Source organism: Tenrec ecaudatus, chromosome 8 (assembly GCF_050624435.1).
Source record: "Tenrec ecaudatus isolate mTenEca1 chromosome 8, mTenEca1.hap1, whole genome shotgun sequence".
Classification (NCBI taxonomy): Eukaryota; Metazoa; Chordata; class Mammalia; order Afrosoricida; family Tenrecidae; genus Tenrec; species Tenrec ecaudatus.
The window spans coordinates 94,160,355-94,178,388 of NC_134537.1; the positions used below are offsets into that span (position 1 = coordinate 94,160,355).

The window sequence follows — 18,034 nt, forward strand, 5'->3', positions numbered from 1 at the left end:
GTTGGTGATGCAGCTTAAGCCATCCCTCTCCAGAACGGGGACATGTTTCCTTGGCTTCCGCAGCCATCATAATCCAAATGCCCTGCTCTGACCCGGCGATCGGATTACTAAACTACCACACCTGAGGTGCTGCCGCCCAAGCATTTCTAGGGACATGCTCAAACAGCGCCGGCGGTCAGGATTCCCATTCCCCACCAGGCTGCTTCCACGGTGTCAGTCAGTGGGTCAAGAAAACGTGTGGGAGATACAGGAAAAGGAAACCTCCCGACCACGGAAACAGTAAGCAGGAGGAGGGCAGTTTCCAGTATCATGTAAGCCAAATGATAAATAACTTTTCAAAACCCATGTAGGAAAATGTATGTCTAATACACAAAATTCAAATAGACACGGTAGCCTATTCTCCCTACTACCACTCCATAGGACCTTCGGTGTCTACACAGGGGTTTGATGGCAGCTGATTAGTCTACATCGAGAAACTCCAGAGTCCTCCTGAGATGAGCAAAGTGTGCCATCGTTGCTTTGTGACGATACGGAGAGAGCACGTTCCTAGAGGGCACAGAGCCCAGCTCGCGGCACCCAGCCTGTGAGCACCCATTCCTGCTGCCCTGGTTCCAATTTCCGGATCAGTCCCTCTTGATTTGTCTCCGTCGGGCAGTGCTTCAGTCACCTCCGGCCTGTCCCCCTGGACAAAACGAAAATTCCTTGTCCTGCACTAGAAGGTTCTACACGATGTGGCCCCTCTCTAAGTGGTTATCTTTCTAAACTTGGCCCCCACTAAACACAACTTGCAAATGAATCGTCCGTGTCTTTTTGTTTGTAAAACAATGTAATATTTCCTACCCCCAACCCCTTGATTCCTAAGAATACTGGTCCTCCTTTACAGCCACACTCAACTTCCACCCCCTCCATGAAGCCAACAGCATCCAGCTGGTGATTATTCCCTCTGATAGCGTGTCCTCGGTGCATGTATGCTCCGTACAGGGGATATTTTTGCCATATGACACTCTAGAGTTGCGGAAACATGTCACATCTCCCAGGTCAAAGGGTGAGTTCCTAGTGGGCCAGGAGGACATCTTCTACATCTATGCATATTCAAACTGCCCAGCACAGGGAACGGGCATGTCAAAAATCCCACTGCTGTTCGGTAGATTTCTACTCATGATGACCCTCCCTGGAGGACAGGGCAGATGCCCCCAGAGGGTTCTCCAGGCCCCAATGTTACCTCTATCACCAGGACCAGGGAGTGGGTTCAAACTTCTGATCGGCAGCCAAGGAATTAACTGCAGCCCCACCAGGCTCCTTACACCTACCCTCACTCCCTGACACCGAGTTGATTCCAACTCAGAGCAACCCACAGGGTCCTCTGTGGGTTTCCAAAGCTAACATCTCATCTGTTTCTCATGGACCAGATGGTGGGTTCGAACCACTGGCCTTTCTACGAGCAGCCCAAAGCATAACTGTATCACCGAGGCTCCTTCCTTAGCGCACAAGGGTTCGTTAAACATATTTGCCCGATAAATGCAGGCATGCATTCCTAACTGCTAATATGCACCGTCAAACAAATACCACCAAGCATTGTGACCAAGGCAAAGGAGCTACAGGTTTAAAATGACATTTTAGTTTCCTTTGCGTCTGAAAGATATAGGGAAAACTTCTCAAAACGTGTAAGGAATAACCAAATTCACCCACAAATTAGGTAGAGGACTATGTGAACATGCAAACCCATCCGTACCCAGCTATGTAGGAAGCATGTTTTATCATGATCAAAGGGAGCTGAATAAGCATAAAGTCACAGGAGGCATTCAAAGCCCAGGCTGTGTAGATACGGGGTTTTAAACAGGCTTTGGTTGCCTATAAATCTGTATCTTCTACTTGAGAAACATTAAATAAATAATTGAACATCTTGAATACTTCATGCTAGTGTCTAACTTGGGACATTGTGATAAAAAGGCATTGTTAAAAAATAAACTAAATGCATTGTCCCACACTTAAATATTCTCACCTATTTGCATAGACAATGAATATTCACTGTTAAAAGAACATATAAAATGACTGCACATACATTACCCTCTCAGGATCCACAGATATCATGGGGCCCACTATATAATCCAATCAAATATCTGAATCAGAAATCCACAGTCACCATTGAGTTTTGCCACCTGAACAGTAGCAACTGGAGGTCCGATTCCTCACCCATCCAAACAGACCTCATATCAGACAGTGGTAGAGCTGAGCAAAGGTGGGGTTATAATTTTACATGTTGAATTCAAATAACAAGCATGATAAAAAAAATAATTACAGCCAACACTATGATAGGACGTAGGATGTGCCAAAAGAGCCCCAGGGGTGCTATAGAGCTGCTACCTGCAAGGTCAGTGGTTCAAACCCGCCAGTCATTCTGTGGAAGAAAGATGATGCAAGCTGCTTTCACAAAGATTTACAGCCTCAAAAACCCTGGACAGGGTTGCGATGAGTTAGAATCTACTCAGTGGCAGTTGGCTGGATTTTTTGGATTGTGGGCCACGCATGACTGAGTCCGTTACCCATAGTAACGCATTGAGTCCTCAACAGAATCTGAGGCACACAGAATTAGAACTCCAATCTGCAGATGAGAAAAGTGAGGGACAGAAAAGTTAAATGACTTACTGTATATACTCAAGTACAAGCCGAGTTTTTTCAGCACATCTTGTATGCAGTTTTTGTGGTAAAATTAGGGACCTCGGGTCAGCTTACACTTGAGTATATACGGTACCAGGAGTCACATAGCTAGTCATGTTACAAAGCCAAGGTTTAAATCTGGGAAATCGTTTCTTCATTTCAAAAACAGAGTTTAAAATACTAATTTATAAGGTTGTTTGGAGGGCTGTATGCATTTAGCCTAGCACTTGGAATACAGTAAGTATTCAATGAATGTTACTTAGTATTATGACTAACAAAGGAGCCCCGGTGGTGTAGTGGACTACAATGTGCATGGTCGGCAGTTCGAAACCACCACACCCCCACAGGAGAAAGACTGAGCTTTCTACTCACATAAACAGTTACAGTTATGAGTGCACATGGACTTGATGGCAGCGAGTTTGGTTTGGGGAGTTATGTTTATTAAGGAGCCCTGGTGGCACTTTCAGTTAAGTGTTGGCCTGCAAACTACAAGACCACAAGTTAAAACACCCAGCAGCTGCTCTGCAAAACAAAACAAACCCTCCTGTAAAGGTCTACAGTCTACAACACCCTGTACAGGGTCGCAATGGGTCACAACCGACTTGAGGGAGGTAGGATTTGTATTTTTACTATCACTAGTACTAAGAATAATTCTTATAAACATCGGATAAATTGCTTCTAACTCAACAATGTTAGAATCTAATAAATAGATTTGATCAACACTTTCGTGAACGCGAAGCTAAGGCTGCAATGTCCGCGAAGCGTTACAGAAATGCTTCCTAAGGTAAGGGTCGGGAGCTCTGTTTGGCGGTTCCAAAAGCAAAGCAGCAGTGCATGCCACGGTGGCAGGTGTGGAAAAGGAAACCCTATGAGCATTCGGTAATTCGTGAAGTTTCAAATGACCGAAGCGGAGAATTCCTCAACAAAGAACTGAAATTACCTACGAGAGGTTATAAAATGCACACACTTTGCTTCCGAATTCTGTACTAGGAGAAGACTATTTCATGAATGGATCAAGTGAAGGCGTTTCCCAGGGGAGGGACGCAAGCAGAGAAAGAACTGAGCAACCAGCAGAGAAGGTGAGCACTTACTGGGATCCGGACTTTTCTCTTCAGATCTGCCGAATAAAAATTCATATTTGGCCTTGGCAACACTCTGGGAATGGGCAGATGCATTGTTAACCCAAATAAACGTCTCTGCCTGAAAGATTAAAACAAGAGAAAGACATTGTTAAAAAGAAATCATTTTTACCAAAACAAAGCAACTATCCAACAAGAGAATGCCTGATGAAACCATCATGACTTATCAACTACATGGAACACTATAAGGACACTAAAAGTGAATGATCATGCTTAGCACCAAACAAGAAGATATGTATAGGCATCAAAAATCTATGGGGGGGGGGAATAAGAAAAATGAGAAGTTTGGCATGGATTTGGAAACAGGGTTGTATTAGGTTTATGTGCTTTATACAATTGATTTATCTATAGATTGTGATAAGAGTTGTATGAGCCCCCAATAAAATAATTAAAAATAATAATTTTTAAAATTAAAATTCTATTACTTTGCTACCATTAGAAAATAATTATTTTTCAAACACATCATTTTCCAAGTGGTCGTCATGATCCATAGCCCACAGTAAGGATATTTGCAATGTTTCAGTTCTGTTAAAGCATACCAATAAAAAGTAGTCTGTTCTCAAAATAGATTAACTTTATACAATTGGAATACCATGCAGTCAAACACAGTACAACCCGCCAGCCATCCCATTTATCCTGCTTCTTCTAAATTCCAGCATCTTTCCCAGTATCCCTTGGAAATTATTTGAAAGAAAAAAACCTTCAATAATGAGTGTGCCAGGAGTTCCCATCCCGTCTGAATGCCTCAGGCTCTTTCTAGCTACTTTAGGAACTTGCCGACTCTCAGGATGGGCTCCCTTCTCCAGCCAGCCCAGAATTAATGAAAAATGAGCAACAAGATGGAAATTTCAAAACACCAATAAATTTGGCTGAGGCCAGTCAGGAAGACCCTTATCTACCTCCCATGCTGAACTCCAGTAGTACCGGCATGCGGACAGCACCTCACTGGGTACGAGGTATCTTCTTTCTCACGTCAGAGCGGCAACAGATCGTTAACTTGGGCGAAGAAAGACATGAAGGGTTTTAGCCTCAAGCAGCTCGCTGTTACAAAGCAAAGATTGGCTGACTCCTATGACATCCTTGGAGCAGCCGTGACTGGCGGCACTGAGCAGGCCGTCATAACTCCATCACCGCTACTTCACACGGCTCCATCACCGCTACTCCATCACCGCTACTTCACACGGCTCCAGTGGGCAGGGCCCTTCTGTATTCACAACCAGTATCACAGAGCTGCCCTGTACACATTTATTTTACATCTAGTCATGCAAGCGTATTTGTCTGCATTCACGTGCAGGTCAATTAAGCAATTAAGAGAAAGTGGACTGTGTTGGTGTGCGTACAAAAAAGTAATCCACCAGAAGCAGGTGGCAGCGACAGTTGGGATATCAGTCTCAGCCTCCTCTCTCTGCATTTGGTCTGGCTACTGATTTGAAACAGGCAACTAGGGTCTCTACACGGAATCAGGCACTTTACATGTGGCACCCCGCCCCCCAGGAGACGCCATTCACACCCCAGACTGTCAGCCATAGCCACCAGTTTTCTTGTACGCTGCCTCGTATCCTAACCACTATCTCACACACTGCCCTCGAGTCGATGGCGACCCATCGTGACCCTATAGGACAGGGGAGAACTGCCCCTGTGGGATTCTGAGATTGTCACGGTTTATGGGAGTAGAAAGTCCCTTCTTTCTCCCACCGAGCAGCAGATGGTTTTGAACCTCAGACCTTGTGGATCACAGTTCAACGAGTAATCACTACGAAGAACTCCTTAATTCCCAGGGCTAAGATCACCAGCCACTGTCCTAACATTGATATCTTTGTTTGCTTTGGTGACCTTGGTGAAAATATTCCAGCACACCTCCATATACTGCACTTCTTGCCGTGGCGCTGCAGATGTTGCCTTGTGCACAGACTGCAGGCTCATGGCCTGGAGCTGGGGCAACGTTCCCACAACAGTCTGTACTCCCTTTGTGTCTCTGGCTCACGTTTTGGTGATTCTGACACTATGTCAGTCTTTCTCATCACGCCAGCGTTGCTGCACACTCAGCAGACTACTAAACCAAACCAAGGCCAAAGCTGTGCGGCCAATTCCAACTCACGGCGACTCCACACACCACAGTCGCACTGCTCCCTGGGGTCTCCAAGGCTGAAAACCTCATTGGTCTATGGGGAGCGCCTGGAGTCTTCAAACCGACAACTTCTGTGTAGCACCATGTTTCCCACAGTGGGGGACACTGTCCCCTGGTGGGCACTGGAGGGACCCAGGAAGGCTACAAAATCAGATACCTACATCGTAACCTGGGTTATGGGGTACCGTTCAAAAAAGTGTTATTACCAAGAGGTGGCTGAGTAACTTTTTTTCCCCCTGGAATGGGGAAAACAGTCCAAAGATGGCCTGTGGGTTAGCAGGCCAACACTTAGCCCAGAGCATCACCATATGGCAGACGCACGCGCGCACACACACACACACACACACACATCTTGTAAGCACCGGGATACCAAACTGCCATGACCTGGTTTATCACAACATTCGCTTTATTATAATAGTCTGAAGTCTGAACCAAACCCGTACTATCGCCTATGGATACCTTGCTGTACACACGAAAATATACCATTTGACAACTTCTGCGTGTACCATTCGGTGGCACGGATGCCATTCTTCAAGTTGTAATACCACCCTTGCCCTCCTTTTTCAAGTACTTCATCCTCGTTTTCCTAAGCTTGCTGTCCTGTCCCCTTAGCTTCCAAGACCACCTTCCGAGATGCCATCATCAATCTGATCCAACATAGATAATCCTTCTAAGCACTACAATGCCCAAAGAGGACCTACTTTCCTATTTCAGCAAAGCTATATTGTTAGTCAGTACAAGACTTCGTGACTAGTTTTGGTTTAGGATTTAAAGTCTATGTCTGGGTAGTAGTTAAAAAATTTAACTGGTTTGGGTGGCTCTAGAAAATCTAGAATCCGTAAGGATTTTAAATTCTGCTTCACAGCGTTCTCTCATTAGACCAGGGCTCTTCCACAGAATCTTTGATCGATAATGGTAGCCAGGATCCACCCGTTTCTGGGACTGTGGAAAAGGAGGAGGCAGCTGTACACAGAGGAGAGCAGGCAACGCATCTGCTTTCCTCCCGCAACCCCGTCTTGTTCCTCCATTGCGTCAGGTGAACCCACTGTTGCACCTTGGATGACTGCGTACTAGCTTTAAGACTCCAGTCACTGCGCAATGCACTGGGAAGTAGTTCTGAGAAACGACATGAAGCCAACATATTAGACGGCCTCTCAAAACCATGACTCTGAAGCTCCAGGCCCATGAGGTGTTTGGCCGTACATAAGTAACCCCAACAGTTGTGGTCCGTTTGTTTTGATTTATGTAACGCTTGCTAATTCAATATTTCAGGAATAGAGATCAAAGCCATTCTCCATTCCACTCTTTATCTTGTCTTTCATGTGAAGCTATGAACTGTTACATCTACAATTTAATTTGACAAGGGCAATGTCTTGACCCAAATTCTGATCATTTCCACTTGAGGATGCGTGAAACCTCAAAAGTTCACAGTGTTGAACGCTTTTACATGCTGGGATCTTTAAATAAATCTCTGTGCAGCTTGGCTATTGTTACCTGCTGGGCACACATTCCATAGATTGGCTTATAAACCTTTATCTTCACTGTTGTGGGAAGGAAGTCTCACGAATGTTGGGGAATATGCTATCTGTTTCCTTGTAAAGTACATATGGGACTTTTTTATTCCACTTGTTTCTTTTCCCTCCCTACTCATATTATTTTTGGTTGTACAGATTGGAAACATTTGAGATCAACAGTTTCAAACAATTTTGTATAAATCATGCACGTGAAAAACTACAGCAACAATTCAATACGGCAAGAATTTCGTTCAATAGTTTCAACAACTCTGAACAGCTCCGCAATCATTCAGGGCTCCTAATCTAAAAATGGTCCCTTGCTGAGGAAAGTGCGCTTCATCTTAGCGTTACACACTTGATAGTCCCCGTTTGCTAGTTTTCTATTTCCTCAAGAGAGAGACATTCTTCATGCGTTTTGTGGACTTCGGGCTGGTAAAAGAGGGGCTCTGCCAATGGGACCCCAGCGTAGATGTCCTAGTTCAGGTAGGGGGAGGAGAGAGAGCTCTCTGCGGAAATGAAACTTCAGAGATAAGAAGACATGGCAGGACAGAGGACATCACCGTAAACAGAGGCAGGGCTGTCTGCTGTGACCATAAGCTAGAAAAAGACTGTTACTGCTGTTGTGTAGGAGGGTTGAGCTGCCCTGCAGAGTTCCATCTGTACAGGATCAGACATTCAGGTCTCTCTCCCGTGGAATCCCTGGGTGGGTTCACGCCACCTCTCTTTCCATGAGCAACTGACATTAGCCTACCAAAAAGTTGAGAGAAGCAAATAGAGCTACAAAAGAGTAGGTGAGTGGGCAAGTGTTTGTCTTTGGGTTTTTTTATGTATAAGAAAGAGCTGTATATCAAAAGTAGTCATACATCAAGAGAACATCCCAGCCCAGTCCAACTCAAATCCATAAGCCTGACAAGTGGGTAAGTTTAAAGACTTGTAATGGGCAGGTTTCAGTGGATCTTCATGTATAAGACAGACTCGGAAGAAAGACCTGGAGACTGGCTATAAAGAACTAGCCAAGGCAAACTCTCTGGATCACAACAGGATACTGTTGGACTTGCTTGCTTCAGACTTGCCATGGGAAGTGCTCTCTAGAGAACAGTAGTAGAGGCCCAATGAAGGTGTAGAAGGCCCTCAGTGAAACAGACTGACACAACAGCCACAAAGATGAGCAGCAATAGAATAGCAACCATGAGGCTGACACGAGAGCAGGCACTCTCTCTTCCTGTTCTACATAAAGTCATCATGATGGGTCAAGGCGAGGAAGCATTTTATTCCCAATTGTGGATTACGGGCAAAACTGCGTGAAGACAAATACTCCTCTAGATTGCTTCTTTAACACTACCATGCGCGCATCAGAATCATGGTTGGGCTGGTTTAGGCACATACTGCAAGGCCCAACTCAACAGGCTGGCTGACTCAGCAGGAGTGAGGGGAGGTGCAGGGATGTACCATTTGTAAACCATTTTCCAAGGGATGTTGATGCTGCTGGTCCAAGGTTCACCTTTTGGGAACCAATGCCATACATCAATGTGGTTTTCATACATTAATGTGCATAAGAACCTCCTGGAGTTCTTATTGAAATATACATTCAGCAGGTCTGGGATGGGGCCTGAGTTCTTGAATTTCTAAAAAAGTTCCTAAGTAATGATGCTGGTCCACAAACCATGCTTTAGATAGTGACACAGAACATGCTAGGGTTTGAGAGCGAAGCACTGGGTTAGGACTGAGGCACACTCTAACAGAAGGGAAACACTTTTAAAGGATAAAGACCTAGGAGTATGAACCAATAAAGGGTGCTACAGTGTAGGAATGGTGCCCGATCTGACCCCACCACACCACGGTGAAACACTATGGCTTCAACAAAACAGCAAGGGAGCACAGCAAGGAAGTCCAGAGGGAATACCAAATATAGACTTTGATGCCAGGGCATGGCACCCCATCAGACTCTACCAGAAAACACTCCTAAAGGTCAACAAACGGACCTTGAACTATTTACAGGCTTTTCTTTTTTTATTATTGTCACGGGGTTTTTTTGTAGTTGTTGTTTTGTTTTCTTTTGTTGTTTTGTTCTGTCTTGTTTTTGTGTGCATATTATTATCTCTGCAGGTCTATCTTGATAAGATAAGCAGGATAAACAATCTGGAGGAGAAAACAACAGAACTGGAAGGTTCCTGGAGGACATGGGAGAAGGGGAGGTGGGGGAAAGGAAGTGGGTGTTAACAAACCCAGGAAAAAGGGAACAAGTGATTCAAAATCGGTGGAGAGGAGGGTATAAGAGGCCTGGTAGAGCTTGATCAAGGGCAATGTAACCAAAAGGAATTACTGAAACCCAAAGGAAGGCTAAGCATGATAGTGGGAGAAGAAGAAAGTAAAAGGAAATAGAGGAAAGAACTAGGAGGCAAAGGGAATTTATACAGGTCTGAATATAGGCATGTACATATGTAAATATATTTATATATGAGGATAGAGAAATAGATCTATGTGCATATATTTATAGGTTTAGTAGGTTTAGTCTTAAGGTAGCAGATGGACATTGAGCCTCCACTCAAGTATTCCCTCAATGCAAGAACATTTAGTTCTATTAAACTGGCATTCCATGATGCTAACCTTCCTGACACGATTGCTGAAAACAAAGTGGGTTCATAAGTAAATGTGGTGAAGAAAGCTGATGGTGTCCGGCTATCAAAGGATATAGCGTCTGGGCTTGAAGGTAAACAAGTGGCCATCAAGCTCAGAAGCAACAAAGCCCTCATGGAAGAAGCACACCAGCCTGTGATCATGGGATGTCAATGGGATCAGGTATCAGGCATCAAAGAACAAAAAATCATTATCATTGTGAATGAGGGAGAATGCGGAGTGGGGGCCCAGAGTCTATCCATTTGTAGACAACTGGACATCTCCTTACAGAAGGGTCATGAGGAGGAGACGAGCCAGTCAGGGTGCAGGGTAGCAATGATGAAACATGCAACTTTCCTCCAGTTCCTTAATGCTTCCTCCCCGTCAATATCATGATCCCAATTCTACCTTAAAAATCTGACTAGACCAGGTACAGATAGGAACAGGAAATCCAGGACAGATGAACCCCTCAGGACCAGTGGTGAGAGTGGTGATACCGGGAGGATGGAGGGAAGGTGGGGTAAAAAGGGGGAACCAATCATAAGGATCTACATATAAACCCCTCCCTGGAAGACAGACAATAGAAAAGTGGGTGAAGAGAGATGTCGGACAGCGTAAAACGTGACAAAATAATAATTTATAAATTATCATGGATTCGTGAGGGAGTGGGGGTGGGGAGGGAGGGGAAAAAAACGAGGAGCTGATACCAAGGGCTCAAGTAGAAAGCAAATGTTTGAGAATGATGATGGCAACAAATATACAAATATGCTTGACACAATGGCTGTATTATGGATTGTGTTAAGAGTTGTACCAGCCCCCAATAAAATGATTTAAAACAAAAGCAATAAAGGGTGCTATCCTAATACAGCCCTCCGTAAATTGGCAATCACAGGGGATTCCAAACCCTAACACTCAGGCTAGAATCAGAACATTGAAACACCCCACTCGCCTGGCCAAGTGAAGTAAAAAGTATCATGCTTACAGGAGCTACAATGGACGCAGACAGCCTCCTCCTGTGCTAAGGATTCTAACTCTTCACCCAAGTCTTCAATCATTTTTGCAGGTCATCAAAAAGATGTATTGGGGAAAAAGATCATCTTGGCGGAAGGCCCAATCACGGGAGCACCTCTTTACCTTCTCTGACCTGCTGCTTGAATAAAACACATTCTTTTATTTTACCACAGGCACTGTGATAACCAGCACAGGGCATGAAGGTAGTAAACAGAAAATGAAAATGGACTGGCAGGTAGATTATCAACTCAACTCTGAAACGACCACCCAATCTCACACTAAAATGCAATCCCAGCACTGCTGTCTCCCTAAGAATTAAAAAAAAAAAAAGTAAATTACCTGCTAATCCTGAAGCGCCACCTTCATGGCTATTTCAAAATTACCACAAATCTTTGCCTCGTGACAAAACTACAATGACACAGTTACTGGAGCCCCATAAAGATATGCGGTGACCATTAATTCTATGGAACCAATAAGATCACTACTCAAGTTGATTTTCAATTGTCCAAGGCATTTTCCCTCCCAATATCTACTTGGCAACATTTTGCTAATTAAAATGACCAATTTGAAATGCAAGACAGAACCATGTGGATTCAAAATAACCCTTTCATTTGCTTAGCAACAGAAAATAAAGAGGGCCGAGCAAAAAGCTACATTCAACCTCTAGAAGAAAAACTAACTCAAATTTTACTGGAACTGAGCCAATGGGGCCAGAGGAGCAGGGAGCAGGGACCAGCACTGAGTGAACAATGAAAAGAAGGCAGTGAGTTGCTGTTGTTGTTGTTGTTGTTGTTGTTGTTGTTGTTGTTGTTGTTGTTGTTAGGGGCTGTCCACTCAGTAGTGACTCACGGCAAGCCTGTGTTCAACAGAACAAGCGCTGCCCAGTCCAGCACCATCCTCACCGCAGCGGCTATGTTTGACCTTATCATTGCGGCCACGGGGCCAATCCGTCGCTTCCTGTCTTGGCTGAGCCTCTACCAAGAAGCCCTTCTCCAGGAACTGGTCCTTCTGGAAACATGTCCGAAGTCCATGAGATGAAGTCTCGCCATCCTCACTCCTGAGGAGCGTTCCGACTCGATTCCTTACAAGATCGGCTGGAATAGTTTCTTCCGTTCCTTCCGAAGTGCTCTGCACACCCTCCTCCCCCGGCTGTCTAAGGCCAGGCCTTTGTGCTTGTCATTAGAACACTTCACTTTGCTCTTGCAAGCTGCCCCGTGTAATAAATAGCCTGCTCAGCTCTTTCACGTCATCATTTCATCGGTTCGCGTTTGCATCCCTACGTCAAAGAGCAAGTTTCAGAGTCTCTTCTGGCATCTGAAGTAGAGGGTCTTTCCTTTCTTTTTCTTTCTCTTTCACCCCGACTTGTTAGTGAAGAAGAGGGCGTGCCATTCATTGTCTTTGTTCATTTTCAACATGTTCAGAGGACTGATACGCTCCAAGTCAGTCACAGTGGGATATTATAAAGTAATTCGGGGCCAGCAAAGTCGACACAGCTAAGTTGAAGACTATAAATATATTTCATAATTCCCCTCACAATACCACTCACACTCCACACTTGACCCTGCTCAGTCCCATCTGCTCCCCTCACCAAGTAGAAGTCAGGTGCATGGAAACCGGGTGCTACATATGCCAATTCGCTTACACAGGGACAAAAATGCTTATTTTACTCAGATTACTGATAATGCTGAGAAATCCGAAGCAGTCAAGAACAAAAGAGAAGTCCAGGATGATGGGTAATGTAAGTCTCAGCAATTTCCGTTCACAAGGAAGGGGTACGCGTGTTGCCCCATGCGTGTGCCCTTACTCCAACATGCACCCAGGGAGTGTAGGTGGGAAAGTTATTTCCAGAAAAACTCACAAAGTATAATATTCTATCCTCGTGGTCTTCCGAGTGTGACCCTCACCGCCATAAGATCTATAGGCGTGGATTGGGTTTCTGGAAGGGGTGGCAGGTCACATCAACTGGCAGGGCGGAGAGGACGCTTACTCTCCAACCTCACACCTGTCTTCTTCTACAGTTACTCCACTTCGGTCCAGACAGTCCCATCTGTATCCAGTTTATTTGGGCAATGAGGGAAGACTGCATTGCAACCAACAAACATGTACTTTCAAACAGACTTTTAAAAAATTACTGCTGCTTGTGTCTGGGTAAGATGCCTAACTGTATATACACAGCTACCTTTTTTCTCTTCCAAAATCCAACAAAAAGCACAGCATAGAGACGCTTAATATCATTGAGCATGCAAGGTCTAATCATTGTTAGCAACTACATGAAAAGGAAGAGGGCTGGTACAGAAACCGAATTTTTGTGTTATTGGTCTCAATTTAAACTAGGGTGTTATAGATTGACATTATTAAGTTTAATCTTTAGGTCACAGAACAGGAATATATATATATATATATATATATATATATATATATATATATATATATATATCCTAACCATGCATATAGATGAAAAAAGAAGGAACTGAAAATGAATCCATTTTAAAAATCAACTAAGAAGAGATGATGACTAGAGGAGATGAAGATCAAAGAAGGTAAAAGACTCACAAAAACGAGTTAAAAATGGCAAAGTTCTTTCTTACTTAAAATTACTGTGAATATAACTGAGCTAAACACTCCAATCAAAAATCAGAGTGCCAGACATATTTTAAAAACAAAAACATGATCTATCTATCTACTAACTAGAAGAGACATCTCTTAGCCCCAAAGACAAATAGTTTGGAAAGTAAAAAAATGATGTAGTATCATTGATTCTTTAATATATATGTATTCTATGGAAATAATAACAAAAGAGGGCTGGAACAATTATACTGATATCAAAGATAATGCTTTATGTCACAGTCTGTTATGAGAGAATTATTATCACATGATGATAAAAGCATCAATCCATTAAGAAATTATAACAACTATAAATATAAGCACTTAGCACCCATATAAATCTTGCCACTATTCCAATAGCATCCTTCACTGGAAAAGGCTCTAGCTCAGAATTCTGTATTGCAGGCGACATGTTTCTTTCGTTCCCTTCAACCCGGCAACGTCCTTTAACCTTTCCTTAACTTTTAGGACTATCACTTTTTTTTTAAGTTGTAGGCCACTTATTTTGTAGACTATAAAGTGGGTTTTCTCCTGATAGGTGCTGGTGACTGAATCCAGAACGTGCATCTCTGACAGAAATGTACGAGAAGCGACGTGGTCCGTCTCTTTGCAGCCTGTCAAGAGGCCCGTGTGTTCTGCTTTGTCATCGCTGATCATGCGCCCTGTGCTCAACTGGTTAAGGTGGCAGCGGGAGGCCTCTCCACTGTCACTTTAGTTTCCCCCTCTGTCATTAGTGTGCCGTGGAAAGGGTCTTAGAGATTATGTAACCATCCTGTGCATCATCACATTCTCAATTCATAAATTCGTTCATAATTACCCGAATGTCAGGATTCCTCCCATTTCAGTCAAGAGGGTGTAATCTACTACTGCCATAATTGGCTTTAAAGTTCAGACTGCCCAGCTGTAGCCGATACAAGTCTGCTCAAGCCGGCTTCTATGTCTTTTATGACAGATCCCCATTATTCTCAGACTGTTTCTGCACTCTCTAGTACAATAAGAGAGTCTTATATTAATTTTTCTTGCTCCATAACTAAAATTGGTTATTTCTTTAAAAGGATAAACAAACTACAAGTAGAGAATGGTATTAAGAACCAAACATCTGGACCTTACTTAAGTGTGCTTGACTGTTGTTGGAACATAGTGTTCAAAGCCATCTCAGTGAACAGAGGTAAGACATTTCCTTTTAGACTGAACACACCTGCACATACACACACAGAGTCATACAATGAAGTGGCCGCCACCGTGATACACTCGCCCTTCTCCCTGACATGCAAAGGGTGCCTTACATAATGGCAGAGACTTTACCGATGTGGCTGCGTTAAGGATCTTTAGAAGGGGAGACCATCCTGGATTACCCAAAGGCTTTAAATGCAACCACAAGTGTCTTCATGAGAGGCAGGCAGAGGCTGATTAGGACGAAAAAGAAGGCCAACGGTGCACTGCTGGTGGCTCTGAAGCTGAAGAAAGGGACAGTGACCCAAGGAGTGTAGCTCGAGATGCTGGAAAAGGCAAGAAAGTGGATTTCTCCTGGAGTCTTCAAGGACAGGGTGACTTTGTCACAGCTTGAAGACTCACCTCAGACTGCAGGCTTCCGTAACTGACCACCTTTCCGTTGCTTGAAACCACCACGTGGGCGGTAATTTGTTACAGCTTCCATAGGACAATATGTATGTAAGTAAACTAACAGCAAAAACACTGGTGCTTGTGGAGAAGTAGATGGCATATGTCATTTACAATCCCCTACAAACTGACCTATCCTCTGGACGGACTAATTGGATAGATAGACCAAAGGCCAATGGCAGCACCATGTAAAATAGGCTGGATGGCTCCAAAGAATAAAAAAAGCGGGCGGGGGGGGGGGGGGAAGACAACGATCCAGGAAACAAACGAGATGGCTGAAAAGCCAGATTCTTAACTTTTAAAGGTTGGAAATGACTTTGGATGCGGAGTCAAACAGGAAATGGGCTGCAAGGCTAAGGAGACAACAGTAAAAAGCGAGGTTCAGCTCCTCATTGTGTCATTAGCCGCCCCTGCCGCCAGCCTGTCTTCAATGGTGTGAGCACAGGAGACAAGAGCTGGATTCACGGCCTTCTTAAAAGCCCCTAGAGGGCCACTCTCATTTTCCCGCCAGCTGCTGTCTATTCACCGGGCCCATTTCCCGAGAGTTCGCTCTCCTGGGACAAGGGAAGTGAGGGTCGGGCTGTCCCCCCATGCATGCAGTCAAGGCACACAGCCTAATGGGGGGCATGGCAGGGCTGTGCAGGGCCCACATAGTCTGAATGTAACCTCTCAGCAAGCAGAGGAAAGCAAGCTTTTAACAGTCCAGTGCATCTTCCCCAGACAGCCTTCAACGGGGACCCATTGTGTTGTCTTCTGACAAAATGAGAGGATGGCATCCTTCTAGGGACACTGCCTGGTCTTGGCAAGGCCATAACTGCAGAATGCATGAAGGTTTCGTTATAACTGGTTATAGCCGCTTGGGGCTGTCTGTATTTTAAAATACACCCATCATCTCTCTATGTATGAATCTGAATGGGATGTACAAAGTTGGAGACTAGACAACAAGGATGATGCAGAACAATGAGAAGCCCTGAGAACACGTTACAAAAATGGATGGATCTGGAGAGCCATATGGCGAGTGAGGGAACGCAACAGAAAATCGTCCACGGGAGTTGGTTGGGGTCCTCTCTAAGTGGGGAGAGCGCACTGAAGAATGGGTTAGGGCACATGAGGGAAGTCAGAAAAGCCACCGAACTTTAAAAGCCAACCGAGCACAATCAGGGACTCGGTATACCAGACTTGGAACTAATAACCTTCACAAATGCTCCTCTGTGCAGTCTCTCAAAGACAAGGCGGGCAGGCAGATAAACACACATCAGGGAGACATGAGAGCGACCACGTGCTTACAGGAGGTGTTCAATAAAGAGCTTCGCTAAAGCTTTATAAACTCAAACCTCAAAAATGCCTGGAAATCTTGGCAGAACTCCTGAAAAGATATTACAGAAATGAAAATTGGGCAGTAACTTGATTCACGGAAGCCTGAACCTTTGCAAAGGACACAGGTGTCGTCAGTTATTTCAAAGGTAGTGTAAAGATTCTACTAACTTCCATAGCAAAGTAAATCCATGGCACGGTTGTTGCTCTTCTTTCAATCTCACCGAGCACATTGACAAACAGAAACAGGTGCCAATGTGAATTCAGAGTGGAATCATGTCAATGGACGTAAAGTGTCTCCTCACCTTAGTTTGTTATCTCTGCCCTTGTAGGGCTGTTGGGTTAGCACTGGACTAACTACAAGGTAAGGGGTTCAAACCCCAACAGGTGCGCTGAAGAAGATGAGACTGTCTGCTGCCAGAAAGATTTACTGTCTCAGAAACCCTAGAGAGGGCCACTAATGAGTGAGAATCAAGTCTATAGCCGTGGGTTTGATTTGGCTTTTACACTTCTTTAACTTGAGACCCACCTCTGGGTGGCGGCTATTAATTTTAAGGGAACATGTAAGTACCTAGGACTGAACCTTACAAAAAAGGTATGCTAAAGCTATTCTTAATTAAGGTAAGAAATTAGCCATCAATTTATTTTCTTTCAGGAGTTATATGAGCGTTCAAATAAATGAAACTGACATTCTTTTGTGCTTACACAGTATAAATCAAGAACTCCACGCCTGGAGAAGGAAGTATTTCCTAGGTACGTGTAACATTCTGGCAGTCACCATCTCCACACAGTCATTCAGAGCAGCACGGCCGTCCCTGGCAGCACAAACAGTTGAGTACTCAATTACTGGCCAGATGTTGGCAGTTCTACATGCCCTGACCCATTCAGAGGCACCAGGAGAGGTAGGCCTGGTAACCCGCTTCTGAAGGGTCCCAGCCGGGAAACTCCGTGGAGCAGGTCAAGGGGGCACACATGGAATCCACACAAGTGGAAACTCAGTTCAATAGCAGCTAGCAGCAGCAGCAATTTAGGATAAAACCAGCCGGTGATTAGGTATAATATTAGATTAATAATATTGGATTCTTTTCTGAAAATATATCGCTTAAGGGGCTTATCTCCAAGGCAAAACATCTGCAAGCTCGGTGTCCTCTGAGAACTGACACGAAATGGTCATGAAGCTGGTGCGACAAAGAGAATCAGGAGGCTCCGTGTACCCCCCTGGGAGGCACTGGGTCCTGCAGGCAGGACATCAATTTTGACCAGACTATAGCAACAGCTCATCCCATCTCTGGCGCACAGAGCCCCATTAAGCACTGGGAGGCTCTATAAAATACTACCGGGTACAACCAGGGTAGAGGGACACAGACAGGAGCATAAAATAAAATCAACACAATATTCCTAATCAGCTCCTAAAAAGAATGCTAGTTATC

At 44.4% G+C, this 18,034-nt stretch overlaps 1 protein-coding gene across 3 annotated transcripts in view; it reads right to left on the bottom strand.

The window, feature by feature from the left end:
- The window catches only part of PSD3 (pleckstrin and Sec7 domain containing 3), a 527,311-nt gene that overhangs the window by 364,182 nt on the left and 145,095 nt on the right, over window positions 1–18,034 (bottom strand). For all 3 annotated transcript variants that reach the window (XM_075556571.1, XM_075556567.1, XM_075556568.1), the window contains exon 2: window positions 3,750–3,858. In XM_075556571.1, coding sequence (XP_075412686.1) covers window positions 3,750–3,858 — 109 coding nt within the window. The remainder of the gene's footprint in view (window positions 1–3,749; window positions 3,859–18,034) is intronic.